Here is a 14,441-nt window from a genome sequence, read left to right as displayed (position 1 = left end):
TGTCACACGTTACCAGCTGACTGTAACGACAATGTGACTAACAAGAGCAAGTAACAACAACAATAACAACAACAACAGGGTGTATACTGTCAGTGGGTAATTAATTTGTCACCACAAATGAAATTATTTGCCGTAGTAATTAATGTGCACTCACCGCTGAAATTTATATCCTTGCCTCAAACGTATTATCGTTTTCCATAAAAAAAAAACAAGTTTGGCTAAAAAAAAATGTTTCCCCACAAAATCAACAAATTTCCCCACAAAATCAACTAATTTCCCCACACAAAATCAACTAATTTCCAAACAAAATCAACTAATTTCCCCACAAAATAAAAAAATTTCCCCACAAAATACCAAGCGATATATTCACCGAGTGATGTACCCCGTTTCACGGTGTATATACACTGAGAGCTTTCTTTGTACCTTGCATTATGTTCAGGACAAAGGTACACTTGGTGTATCTTTGGTACCTTTGTTACCTTTGGTGTACCTTTGTTACCTTTGGTGTACCTTTGTTACCTTTGGTGTACCTTTGTTACCTTTGTTACCTTTGGTGTACCTTTGTTACCTTTGGTGTACCTTTGTTACCTTTGGTGTACCTTTGGTACCTTTGGTGTACCTTGGTGTACCTTTGGTCTTGTTGTCAATAAGCTCTTGTTGTGACTTTAATAACCCTCTCGCGGTTGATAGGCCTTTAAGAAAAGGATTTCTTAAAGTTATATAAAATTTCGGGAAAATCCGACTAAAATATAATAATATATAGTTATTTTATGCATGTGCGATAGTCCTCTTCGCAAATGGCGGCATTAAAGTCATCAGAAGTAATAAGGAAATCTTCGCAATTAAAGATTGTGAAAACAGATTAAAGAAATTAAAGAAAATTAAAGAAATTAAAGAAACAATCTGAAATTAAAGCTTGTGACTATAAACCTAATTTATAGTCACCTTTAACTCTAAATAATGTTAAAGGCAAATAAGTAGACTCTGCTCTTGACTGAATTACTTTCACGGCGGCTAAATGGCGAAATAGTAACAACGGTAATAAAATCATTAACTAAAGGAGGAAAAAATACTATTTTATTATGAAATTTGCAACAAGCAGGCACTCTAGACATCTTTTTTTTAGATACATTGGCACTAATGGCGTTGTTGTTATAGATTCAGCTACTCGGAACAAAGTTGCAAGTAGCGCGGGCTAGGTGAGCCCGTAGTGGACTTACCTGGCACAAGAGCGGGGCAAGTAGCACGGGCTATGGTGAGCCCGTAGTGGACTTACCTGGCACAGGAGCAGGGCAAGTAGCACGGGCTATAGTGAGCCTGTAGTGGACTTACCTGGCACAGGAGCGGGGCAAGTAGCGCGGGCTATGGTGGGCCCGTAACTTATCTGGCACAGCAGCGGGGCAAGTAGCACGGGCTATGGTGAGCCCGTAGTGGACTTACCTGGCACAAGAACGGTACGGCGTGTCTAGGCGAGTATTTAACCCACACTATACCTGAAACATTACTTTTAACACGCATTAACAAAACACTTCCAGTAAGTACTAACACACTTTAGTGAAAGGTCGCGAGATGTCACTCAATGTTGACATCTTAAAGCGCTGAGTACCAAGATTCAGCGTTGTCTGAGAACGCAGAACGCTATATTTAGCGTTCTCCGGAGGCTGTCCCGCTAGATAGGAGGAGTCTGACCAGGGGAGAGTCAGCCCACACAAAAGGGAAGGAGAGAATGAGCGGTGCGGACGACCGAGTCTCTCCTCCACCTTCCAGCTGCGTCTCTGTAACTCTGGTAAACTTGGCTGTGTCTTAGAGAAGCAATTTGAATATGACAACGTGGCCAGGTGACAGGAGGAGGTCTCACAGGGGAGGGGAGACGGGCCAGGTGACAGGAGTAGGTCCCACAGAGGAGGGGAGACGGGCCAGGTGACAGGAGGAGGTCCCACAGAGGAGGGGTGACGGGCCAGGTGACGGGAGTAGGTCCCACAGAGGAGGGGAGACGGGCCAGGTGACAGGAGGAGGTCCCACAGAGGAGGGGAGACGGGCCAGGTGACGGGAGTAGGTCCCACAGAGGAGGGGAGACGGGCCAGGTGACAGGAGGAGGTCCCACAGAGGAGGGGTGACGGGCCAGGTGACGGGAGTAGGTCCCACAGAGGAGGGGAGACGGGCCAGGTGACAGGAGGAGATCCCACAGAGGAGGAGAGACGGGCCAGGTGACGGGAGTAGGTCCCACAGAGGAGGGGAGACGGGCCAGCCCTGGAAACACAAACCGTAACTGTCTCTATTTTCCGCTTGTTACAACTTGTAATGAAGTTGTTACATCTTGGCTTAACGTGTTTATGACGTATTAGAACGTTGTTACAACTTGATATATTGGTTGTTATAACTGGTTAGGAGGTGTTCAAACTTGTTCAAACGTTGTACCAACGTCGTAGTTTCGGTGTGTGTTTGGCGGGAGGTGACAGGAGGAGATCCCACAGAGGAGGGGAGACGGGCCAGGTGACGGGAGTAGGTCCCACAGAGGAGGGGAGACGGGCCAGGTGACAGGAGTAGGTCCCACAGAGGAGGGGAGACGGGCCAGGTGACAGGAGTAGGTCCCACAGAGGAGGGGAGACGGGCCAGGTGACAGGAGTAGGTCCCACAGAGGAGGGGAGACGGGGCAGGTGACAGGAGTAGGTCCCACAGAGGAGGGGAGACGGGCCAGGTGACAGGAGTAGGTCCCACAGAGGAGGGGAGACGGGCCAGGTGACAGGAGTAGGTCCCACAGAGGAGGGGAGACGGGCCAGGTGACAGGAGTAGGTCCCACAGAGGAGGGGAGACGGGCCAGGTGACGGTACAAGGTCCCACTGGGGAAGGAGACGGGCCTGCAGGTGACGGTACTAGGTCCCACAGAGGAGGGGAGACGGGCCAGGTGACGGGAGGAGGTCCCACAGAGGAGAGAGACGGGCCAGGTGACGGGAGGAGGTCCCACAGAGGAGGGGAGACGGGCCAGGTGACGGTACTAGGTCCCACAGAGGAGGGGAGACGGGCCAGGTGACGGGAGGAGGTCCCACAGAGGAGAGAGACGGGCCAGGTGACGGGAGGAGGTCCCACAGAGGAGAGAGACGGGCCAGGTGACGGGAGGAGGTCCCACAGAGGAGAGAGACGGGCCAGGTGACAGCAGTAGGTCCCACAGAGGAGGGGAGACGGGCCAGGTGACAACAGTAGGTCCCACAGAGGAAATGTTATTTAATAAATATACAAAACTACAAATAACCTCACATTATCAAAATAAATATTGTATAGGCTCAGTTTTTTTTATAGAAAAGGCAAAAGACAAATGTGCGTATAACCTTTGGAAAGGTTAAATAATCCGTCTGTGTTGACGGGGACGCTCCAGAGACGGTATTTGAATGTCGGAGTACCGCAGAGGTCCTGGAAATGTACCAACTATGGACAACCTACAATGACTCAACTAGCTTCTGTTAATGTAGATAAATCATTTTGTCGGGGTTTCCGTCGTTCTACCGTCCAGTTCAAGTGGACGGTACAGCGACGGTCTCGCTTCTTGCAGGTCGGCGTTCAATCCCCAACTGTCCAAGTGCTTGGCCACTATTCCTTCCCTCCGTCCTATCCCAAATCCTTATCCTCATATCCCTTTGAAGTGCTATATAGTCGTAATAGTTTGGTGCTTTCTCCTGATAATTACCTTACCTTTGTCGGGGACAGAATGCCTGTGTATATATATACTTTTGGCTTGTATCGAGGTGTCTGTAGGTCGAACCACTCACTCTCCCATGGACACAATTAGGTACTCACAAGTACCTATTTACTGCTAGGTCAATAGAAGCACTAGGTGAAAGGAAACGAGCCAAACCATTTTTTTACCACACTGGGAAATGAAGTTGAGATCCCCGATTGTAAATCAGGGGCCAGATTCACGAAAGCACTTACGAACGTGTACATCTTTCCTCAATCTTTGACGGCTTTGGTTACATTTATTAAACAGTTTACAAGCATGAAAACTTCCCATTTAACTGTTGTTATTGTTATAAACAGCCTCCTGGTGCTTCGGAGCTCATTAACTGTTAAATAATTGTAAACAAAGCCGCCAAAGATTGAGAAAAGATGTATAGGTTCGTAAGTGCTGGCGTAAGTGCTTTCGTGAATCTGGCCCCAGGAACGAAGCCAGCTGTACTACAAGACCTCTCTAGTCTTATCTCCTCGAAGTCTCTTCATCCATCTTATCCCATGGAAAAGAAACTTCAACATTGGTTGTGTCTCGGGTTTAGCCTGTATAAAAGTCTAGATCTTCGTAACTAACCATGTTGATATTGACTTTGTTAATTACTGACAATATTAAAGTTCATACAAACGCACAGGAGAATAAAGAGCATTTATGTATCTTTAAAACATCTATTTTCTAAAGCAAATCACTACAATTTACTACCACATTGTGGGACATTTCCTGAAATTATTATTAATGTGTTGGAGCGGCGTCGACAGTCCCGTACTCTTCTCTCTGGGGCAGCCGGCGTCACCACGGGTTGTCTTCAGTGTGTGACGGGGAGGAAGAACTTGTGTTAGCCGGCCTGGTGATGGCGGGCCTGGTGATGGCGGGCCTGGTGATGGCGGGCCTGGTGTTAACCGGCCTGGTGTTAGCCGGCCTGGTGTTAGCCGGCCTGGTGTTAGCCGGCCTGGTGTTAGCCGGCCTGGTGTTAGCCGGCCTGGTGTTAGCCGGCCTGGTGTTAGCCGGTCTGGTGTTAGCTGGGCGGGATGAGGTAAAGGACTGATGCTAACAAGTTTACCAGAGGAGGGATGGCACATAGGAGTCGCGCAGACAGTTTTGCTGAAGAAAGGCGACATTGACGTCTTCGACGTACTCACCATTGTCGTAGCACCAGGCGCCCTTCGCCAGCGTGTTCATATAATCGTCATTCTCCACCAGCCACAGAATGTTACACTGGCAGGTCAGGAAGTTTTCTGGAGAGGAAAAACATTTGCAACCATTACTAAGCAATCTGTACACGAGAGTAATTTGTATCTGCACATCTCATGAGTATATCTGGTCAGTATATTTAGCGAGTGCAGCGGGTGAGTATACCCGGAGAGCTGTCTTTGATATATCTCACCATCGAACACGAAGAGGTTGAGATCGGGGTCGGCATTGACAGAGTCGAACACCGGTCTCCATGCTGATTCCGGAGTGTCATCAAGGCGGTTGCGATGTATCCACAGGAACGTTCCCGCCTTCAGTCCTGCCCGGGAAAATATGTCCTTACGAACGTAGTATTCAGTAGAGTATAGCATGAAGGAAACTATGAGGGATGACGAATAGTAAGAAGGAGACTAAGAAGATGGAATATAACATGATGGAGGCTAAGGAGAGTGAACAACGCGGCCTCAGGAGCCTATTACTAACGAAACTATTGTGAGGAAGGAATACAATGAATAACATGATATAAGAAGAACTGGAAAGTGAGATACGAGAGTGACATGAATGTCTATACAGTTCATAATATCATTAGAGGATCTAAAATAAAATTCCGCTAACTGATTGAAATCCAATACCTTTTCAATAAGATTCCAGCATCTTCAGTTTGATTCCAGTATCATGAATTAGGGTCCAGTAACTTTAGTAATATTCAAGAATCTTATAAAAAAAATCAAGTAACTTCAGTAAGATATTAGTAGTTTTAATAACATTTCAATAATTTTAACTACCGAACATTCCACAATCTTAAATAAGATTAAAGAATATGAAATATAATATCAGTGGCTTCAGTCAAATTCCAGCGGCTCAAGGAGGGTTTCAATTACTTTTATAAGACTCAAATGCCCCACTCTGTAAAACACATTGATTAAAGAGATCTACTTTTTTATTAACACATCGTAACTTTCTTAGGAAGGGGGGTGGGGGTGGAAAAGGTTAGTAACGTAATTTAATAAAGGAGTTAATAAGTAATAGTAATGTCTTCTCACAAACATAATAACATAGGATATGCTGGCGATGAGTCACAATAACGTGGCTGAAGAATGTTGACCAGACCACACACTAGAAGGTGAAGGGACGACGACGTTTCGGTCCGTCCTGGGCCATTCTCAAGTTCATTCTCACAATCGACTTGAGAATGGTCCAGGACGGACCGAAACGTCGTCGTCCCTTCACCTTCTAGTGTGTGGTCTGGTCAACAACATAGGATAAAAACCCACACACATGTATTTGTGAATTTTATGTAAAGATTTACACCAAGTCTTTCGCACTCTCCAGAGTTCTTTGTCAAAGTCTGAGTCAAGAAGGATAAGAGGATTTGACAGAGGGTAGCAGCCTTATAAGACGTTGAGACGTGTCTTGTCTTACCCAACACTCAGACCTTGACAAAACACCCAAGAGAGTGGGGGAAAACTTTGTACACATTTTTACTTAAAATTCGCACATACATAAGTGTGGCTATCTTAAAAGAGTTAATAATTACCGTCACGAGGTAGGAAACAAAGAAGTTAGGGACTTATGCAGGCGATGAGTCACAATAACGTGGCTGAAGTATGTTGACCAGACCACACACTAGAAGGTGAAGGGACGACGACGTTTCGGTCCGTCCTGGACCATTCTCAAGTCGATTGTGAATGGTCCAGGACGGACCGAAACGTCGTCGTTCCTTCAACTTCTAGTGTTAGGGACTTACCTGATATTGCGTTGTCTTGGACAGACCCTATTCGGTTGGATTCGAGTTTAAGTTGATCGAGGGTTTCGTAGAACGTAAATGCACCGGAATAGAGAGTGTGAATTAAGTTATGGCCGAGGTCAAGATATTTCAAAGCTTTCTGGTTGATGAATGTGTCTTCTGCCACGTGATCGAGACCAATGTCGTTCAGTATGAGATACTCCAAGGCCGGGGCGTCCTCGAAGGCCGCGTCTCCAAACTTCATGTTAGGGTTATACGAGGCCTGTAGGTACGTCAGGCTGTCCGAGTGGATGTCTGCCATGTGGGTGATCTTGTTCCTGAAGACTCGGAGGTCCGTCAGTTTTGGACAGTCTGCCAGCATGTCAAACGGGAACGTGGTCAGGTAGCCGTCTGTGACGATCACGGTCTCCAGACGGGCGTATGAGTTCAGAAAAGCGTCAGACGTAATATCATTTAGAGTTGTATGACTGATACGAATGTAGGAAAAAGTGACGTTTGCGAAGGTATCTACAGTGAGCCTAGTGATAGGAACTCGCGCCTCTGTAGTGTTCTTAACAATAGTTAGTCTTCGGTACGTTTCAAAAGGATCATTGCGGAAGGCTTCATAGAGCTGAGTATCACTCTGCACTGCAGAACAGTCCATATCAATATGAATATCTGTTTCAGTACAGATGCAGGGAGCAATGGCTGCTGGATCTGGACACGGCCAAGCGTTGGTTAGAGCAGCACAGGCCAGGAGGCTGGCGACCACCACCAGCACCGTCTTGAAGACCATCATGCAGGGACGAGGGAGGAGAGGCGATTACTGGACACTGAACTAGAAAATAGTTCCCACTTAGCGGTGCACTCGGTGATAAAGGGACGCACCATTGCCAGAAACCAGCTGCCAAGTTATTTACACTTTTTAGTGAACTGGATTTGTTCCTTATGTTTTGCCAGTTACTGTAATCACTATTAGTGTATTTGATAGTGTAAGAAACATATTTCATCTCACGGCGCTGATTCCTCACACGCGACTCCTAAATGTAATGGTACTTTAATTTCGTTGCGGAGTGAGGTTGTGAAGTAGGCAGCAGGTGAATGTGGGTGAGAGACTCCCACAAGACTGGCATGATGGATGCCTGCTACCTCTCTCCCTCTCTCCCTCACTATCCCCCGTACTCTATGTACGGATCTAGATCTGTACTCTACCCCCTCCCTCCCTATTTCGTCTCCTGCTCACTCCCTACAGTTGATGTCTCCATCGTTCTGCTTCTTCCTTCCTTATACCCTCTGCCTCTCTCAGTTTTTATTTGCGCAGTGCGTACGCCTTCTGACTTCTGGCAGCAGACAGCTGACTTATGGTAAGTCTTATTTCTGTTGGTTCTTCCTGGAACACGACCCGACAGTTTGTTTTATTTCCAGGTCTTTAATTACTGCTGGCGAACTGAGGCGAACAAGTATGGATTGGTTCCCAGTCAAAAATTACCCAGGTTTTATCACAATGTGTGTGTGTGTGTGTGTGTGTGTGTGTGTGTGTGTGTGTGTGTGTGTGTGTGTGTGTAATTACCTAAGTGTAATTACCTAAGTGTAGTTACAGGATGAGAGCTACGCTCGTGGTGTCCCGTCTTCCCAGACGTACGTGTGTGTGTGTGTGTGTGTGTGTGTGTGTGTGTGTGTGTGTGTGTGTGTGTGTGTGTGTGTGTGTGTGTGTGTGTGTGTGTGTGTGTGTGTGTGTGTGTGTGTGTGTGTGTGTGTGTGTGTGTGTGTGTGTGTGTGTGTGTGTGTGTGTGCGTGTGTCTAACTACTAAGGCCAACTACTGACCATTTCCAGGATGCAGTCCCCAGAAACTGAATCCAAGGTATATATTTACTACTAGGTGAACAGAGCATGAGGTGAAAGGAAACACTACCAAATTATTTGAGCTCCGTCTCGGATTCGAACCCGGGACTTACAGCATTAACCACAGAGCTCCCCCCCCCTGTCCCTCTGTCCCTCTCCACCCACTCCCCCTCCGTTTATAAACAGGACCAAGTATTTACGGGCTATTCATGCCCCTGCCACCTCTAGGGTGGCTTAATCTTTATCAATCAATCATCAACCATGTATAGACTTTTGCAAAAAAACAAAAAACAGACGACGCTCTATTCTGAACATTATTTTGTCTGTAGCCAAAACGCTTTCAATGCATTTTATTTTTTCCAGACTTATGTGTGCAAGAGCCATAGCCGTTTCTCTTGACCAATGTCGTCTGGCGTCGCCAACACATGGGGCACCTGATGGGGTATAATTGGGTCGTTTTCGGTCAACACAAATAGTTAGGGTGTTAGAAACTTGTCTTACTGAAGGTGACGATCGAGTTCCTTCTACAAACATGTCAACAGAAGACTTTTTTGTTGTTAATCAGGGCATTATTCTACCGTATTCTATAGAGCTCACAGGTTTTCTGTTAGGCACTATCATGTGTTCTCGCGCTTGATATACTGTACCTAGCTGTACTGTACCTAGCTGTACCCCATCTAGCTGGACTGTACCTTGTTGTACTGTACCTAGCTGTACTGTACCTAGCTGTACTGTACCTGGCTGTACTGTACCTGGCTGTACTGTACCTAGCTGTACCCCATCTAGCTGGACTGTACCTTGTTGTACTGTACCTAGCTGTACTGTTCCTAGCTGTACCCCATCTAGCTGGATCGTACCTTACCTAGCAAGCCTATCCAGCGAGCATACATACCCCCCACTGCTTGGTATGTCTACCAATGTATCAATATTAGAGTATAGATATTAGAGATACGACTGGCTTGAAGGGTACGAGAATGAAGGTCATACTCGAAACATATACTCCGAGGCCGTGTCCGTATCTGTTAAGAATGAAGCAGCATAGCGTGGGGTGCTGGAGCATGGTGTTGGGAACACACTCTATAATGGAAAGGGTTGATATTGTGCTACAAAGAGGTGGTAAAGCACTGAAGAGTGTATAGTGTTAGGGGAAGGCGTGGCTGTTCTATGGAGAGAGGTAGACGACGGGGTGGGAGAGGCGTGGTGGGAGAGGGAGAATGAACCATGGGATGGCGTGAAGGAGGGAAGACAGTGATGGTAGGAAGGGAAGGAGGAAGGGAAGGAGGAAAGGAAGGAGGAAGGGAGGGAGAGAGAACACGGCCCCAACACACGTCGTAAGAGACACTCGTCGTACAAATAACTTCCAATTTCATTGTTTTTTCTCTCTAAACTTTTGCTATGAATGCATTACACACTGACTCTTCCTAGCTGTTGTGTGGTGGGGTGTGGGTGTGTGGTGGTGTGGTAGTGTGGTAGTGTCGAGGTTATGGTGGGGTGAAGCGGTACTTATAATGTGGTAATATGGTTACTTTTGATTTGTGGGTTAATAGTACTCTCATTGTGATCTCTATTGTGGCAGAACAGTAATGATCTGAGGGGAGAGAGAGAGAGAGAGAGAGAGAGAGAGAGAGAGAGAGAGAGAGAGAGAGAGAGAGAGAGAGAGAGAGAGAGAGAGAGAGAGAGAGAGAGACAGACAGACAGAGAGAGAGAGAGAGACAGACACAGAGAGAGAGAGAGAGAGAGAGAGAGAGAGAGCAGTATTAAAGAATACACTCCCCCGTCTCTCTCTCTCTCCGGTGTTCCAGGCAGTCATTAATTATGTTAAAGTGTGGAGGTTGATAATGGTATGCAAATAGGGCAGCATGTGGCTGGTCGAGACGTGAAGCTAATCAGGCATTATGATAATTATCCCTCATCAGCTATTATTAATTCAGCTTTATCTCCTCTCTGGCTAGCAAGGAGGATATGCACCAGCACCCACAGGAGGATATTGTGGTTGGTGGTGGTGGTGGAGGTGGGTGGTTGTGGAAGACAGTGTTTGTGGTGGTGGTGGTGGTGGGTGGTTGTGGCTGATAGAGGTGGTAGAAGTGGATGGTACTGATTGTTGTAGAGGCTACGAGATTAACGACTATTGTGCTACCGTTGGTACTGAAACTGTCAACCTCTTGTCAGTTCTCACCTTATCAAGTCATTAGACTAAGGAAGGGTAACGAGGGAGGTCGTGTATAAAACAACAAAGAGTTTTATATATATTTTGGTATTAGTTATTATTATTATTATTATTATTATTATTATTATTATTATTATTATTATTATTATTAATTATGTGGTAAGGTAAGAATTGTGATTGTCGTAGAGAGCATCAGCGCATCTTGTCACGTAACTTTTATACTGTGTCAAGTGACTATAAAATAAGTCTTAAGTTCACAGGAGACTTAAGACTGTGCCAAGCCATTTGTGACAGATTTGTTCCGTCTATTCTGTCTGATTTTGCCAGTCCAGTAGGTCTTACGTTTTTGCTCGAGTCCTATAGTGACTAAGTTACCAAATTCTTTAAAGTTTTGCCCAGTCCTAAATACTTTAAGTTTGTCGAATCTAGCGAATTTGAAATTGTCAGTCCATAGTGACTTTGAAGTTTCTGGTCAAGTCCACAGTTTCTGACCAGTTTAACTAAGAAGTATTTTAAGAGTCTGGAGAGTAAAGCCGATGAGAGTTCTGAAAATGTATACTTTCGTACAGGTTCGTACCTGACGTGTTGGGTGACGGTGGGGAGGATTGGGGGAATACTGGGGATGCAGACGAGGAGTCACAATAACGTGCCTGAAATATGTTGACCAGACCACACACTAGAAAGTGAAGGGACGACAACGACGACGTTTCGGTCCGTCCTGGACCATTCTCAAGTCGATTGTAGTCGTCCCTTCACTTTCTAGTGTGTGGTTTGGTCAAAAATACTGGGGTTGTTGGGGCTGAGTATGGGGAGAGGGTGTGTGGGAGAGGGTGTGTGGGGGAGAGGGTGTGTGGGGAAGAGGGTGTGTGGGGGAGAGGCTGTGGGGGAGGCGGAGAAGCTATCACTACTCAAGTTGAGAGGTGAGGGCGCTGGGAGACCTCACCTGTGGCCCAGTATATCCCTCTCACTTCCCAGAACTCCCGCTAAACAGATAAGGAGACGCGCTCTCAAGGCTCTGCTATCGGCCTCCAGATGGCGTTGTGCAAGTGCTATTCCCACACGATTATTTTCGGTAAGAGTCATATATCATCATTATTATTAATCTTGATTTATCAGTATTTTGGACATGAATGTCCGCGAATTTATTGCCAATGCTTACGCTCCGAATTTAAAGAAGAAATAAATGAGCATCAGAGAGCCACCTGAACTAATTATCAGGAGCCTGGAGGTACAGCAGGCCCTCCTGGTGAGACAGGAGGTACAGCAGGCCCTCCTGGTGATACAGGAGGTACAGCAGGCCTTTCTGGTGATACAGGAGGTACAGCAGGCCCTCCTGGTGATACAGGAGGTACAGCAGGCCCTCCTGGTGATACAGGAGGTACAGCAGACCCTCCTGGTGAGACAGGAGGTACAGCAGGCCCTCCTGGTGATACAGGAGGTACAGCAGGCCTTTCTGGTGATACAGGAGGTACAGCAGGCCCTCCTGGTGATACAGGAGGTACAGCAGGCCTTTCTGGTGATACAGGAGGTACAGCAGGCCCTTCTGGTGATACAGGAGGTACAGCAGGCCCTTCTGGTGATACAGGAGGTACAGCAGGCCCTCCTGGTGATACAGGAGGTACAGCAGGCCCTTCTGGTGATACAGGAGGTACAGCAGGCCCTCCTGGTGATACAGGAGGTACAGCAGGCCCTCCTGGTGATACAGGAGGTACAGCAGGCCCTCCTGGTGATACAGGAGGTACAGCAGGCCCTCCTGGTGATACAGGAGGTACAGCAGGCCCTTCTGCTGATACAGGAGGTACAGCAGGCCCTTCTGGTGAGACAGGAGGTACAGCAGGCCCTCCTGGTGAGACAGGAGGTACAGCAGGCCCTCCTGGTGAGACAGGGAGGTACAGCAGACCCTCCTGGTGAGACAGGAAGGTACAACAGCCCCTCCTGGTGAGGCAGGAGGTACAGCAGGCCCTCCTGGTGAGACAGAAGGTACAGCAGGCCCTCCTGGTGAGACAGAAGGTACAGCAGGCCATCCTAGTGAGACAGGAAGGTACAGCAGGCCCTCCTAGCGAGACAGAAGCACCACTGATAACTCAGTACACGTTTAAAGAACAGCTGTTCGTGCATCAACATCTCCGTCACTGGCAGCTCTTTGTTTACATCAGAGGACGTGGTGAAGGCGCAGGCAGACAGAGAGAGAGAGAGGGGGGGAATTACTGCCTCTAAAGCGTGAACAGCACCCGGGGCCACATTCCCGCCGACTTAACGCCTGCAAAATAGAAACTGATACCACAATACCTGGGACAAGCGTAACAAATGTGGCTTGAACGACCGTTAGAGGCGCCGGCCAGGGTAATCAAATAGTTGTTTAGTCGTATGTTGAGCGCAAGCTATTGGATATTCACGAGGGAGGTAATGGCTGCTTCTCCAGCGTTAGTCTGAGCGTGGCTGATTGACCGGGAAATACAAACGCGGCTTTTTATGTTGAGCCGCTGCAAAGTGCAATTTGATGCGCTCCTCCTCCCAATATTCAAATAATTGAGCGGCAAAATGTTGTGCTGTGATCGCGGATTTCTTTTGGGGTCTTGGTCTATCACTCTCATCTTCTGTTCTGTCTACTATTATATATCTTTAATCGCTCCCTGATTGAAGTATAATATATATATATATATATATATATATATATATATATATATATATATATATATATATATATATTATATATATATATATATATATATATATATATATATATATATATATATTATATATATATATATTATAATATATATATATATATATATATATATATATATATATATATATATATATATATATATATATATATATATATATATTTCCCCAACACTCCCTTCTGCTTCGCATACTCTTCCCCGCCCCTCAAACACACACACACACACACACACACACACACACACACACACACACACACACATATCACTCACCTAACCACCATTCGCCTGTATCCCAGCATGAAGCCTGTACCTTGTTAAGCACAAGACGAAGCTGGAAAAAGTTCAGAGGTATGCCACTAGACTAGTCCCAGAATTAAGAGGCATGAGTTACGAGGAAAGGCTGCGGGAAATTCATCTCACGACACTGGAAGACAGAAGAGTAAGGGGAGACATGATCACTACCTACAAAAATCTCAGGGGAATTGACAGGGTAGATAAGGATAAACTGTTTAACACGGGTGGTACGCGAACAAGGGGACACAGGTGGAGACTGAGTACCCAAATGAGCCAGAGGGACGTTAGAAAGATTTTTTTTTCAGTGTCAGAGTAGCTAACAGGTGGAATGCATTAGGCAGTGATGTAGTGGAGGCTGACTCCATACACATTTTCAAATGTAGATATGATAGAGCCCAGTAGGCTCAGGAACCTGTACACCTGTTGATTGTCAGTTGAGAGGCGGAACCAAAGAGCCGAAGCTCAACCCTTGCTAGCACGATTAGGTGAGTACAATTAGGCGAGTACACACACTTCCCAACAAACCCTTTCTCCTACACACACACACACACACACACACACACATGCTCTCCTCTACACACACATGCTCTCCACTAGAAACATGCTCTCTTCTACACACTCTCCCCCTCCCCACATGCACATTCCCCCAACACACACACACCCCACATGCTCCCCCCCCCACACACACACCCCACATGCTCCCCCCCCCCCACACGCACCCCCCCCCACACGCACCCCCCCCCCCACATGCTCCTCACCACAGCGGCAGACCGAGACGTGAACAGAATAGAACCACTTAGAGCGTTTACCGG

The 14,441-nt window shown here is 46.7% G+C and overlaps 2 protein-coding genes across 2 annotated transcripts; one reads left to right on the top strand and one right to left on the bottom strand.

The window, feature by feature from the left end:
- Positions 1-4,369: 4,369 nt before the first annotated feature.
- On the bottom strand, positions 4,370-7,503 carry LOC123745047 (oplophorus-luciferin 2-monooxygenase non-catalytic subunit). Its single transcript, XM_045725326.2, has 3 exons — positions 6,660-7,503; positions 5,106-5,231; positions 4,370-4,956 (listed from the first exon to the last, which is right to left on the bottom strand). The coding sequence occupies exons 1-3, from the start codon at positions 7,435-7,437 to the stop codon at positions 4,778-4,780; spliced, it is 1,083 nt and encodes a 360-aa protein (XP_045581282.2). The 5' UTR covers positions 7,438-7,503; the 3' UTR covers positions 4,370-4,777.
- A 4,328-nt stretch (positions 7,504-11,831) lies between these two features.
- Positions 11,832-12,590, top strand: LOC138353337 (PAX-interacting protein 1-like). Its single transcript, XM_069306217.1, has one exon. It carries the CDS (start codon positions 11,832-11,834, stop codon positions 12,588-12,590), a length of 759 nt encoding a protein of 252 aa, XP_069162318.1.
- Positions 12,591-14,441: the final 1,851 nt, after the last annotated feature.

Source organism: Procambarus clarkii, chromosome 57 (assembly GCF_040958095.1).
Source record: "Procambarus clarkii isolate CNS0578487 chromosome 57, FALCON_Pclarkii_2.0, whole genome shotgun sequence".
In the NCBI taxonomy this organism is placed as follows: Eukaryota; Metazoa; Arthropoda; class Malacostraca; order Decapoda; family Cambaridae; genus Procambarus; species Procambarus clarkii.
The sequence above is the reverse complement of the archived record's forward strand: the minus strand, read 5'-3'. Positions and strand labels throughout refer to the sequence as shown.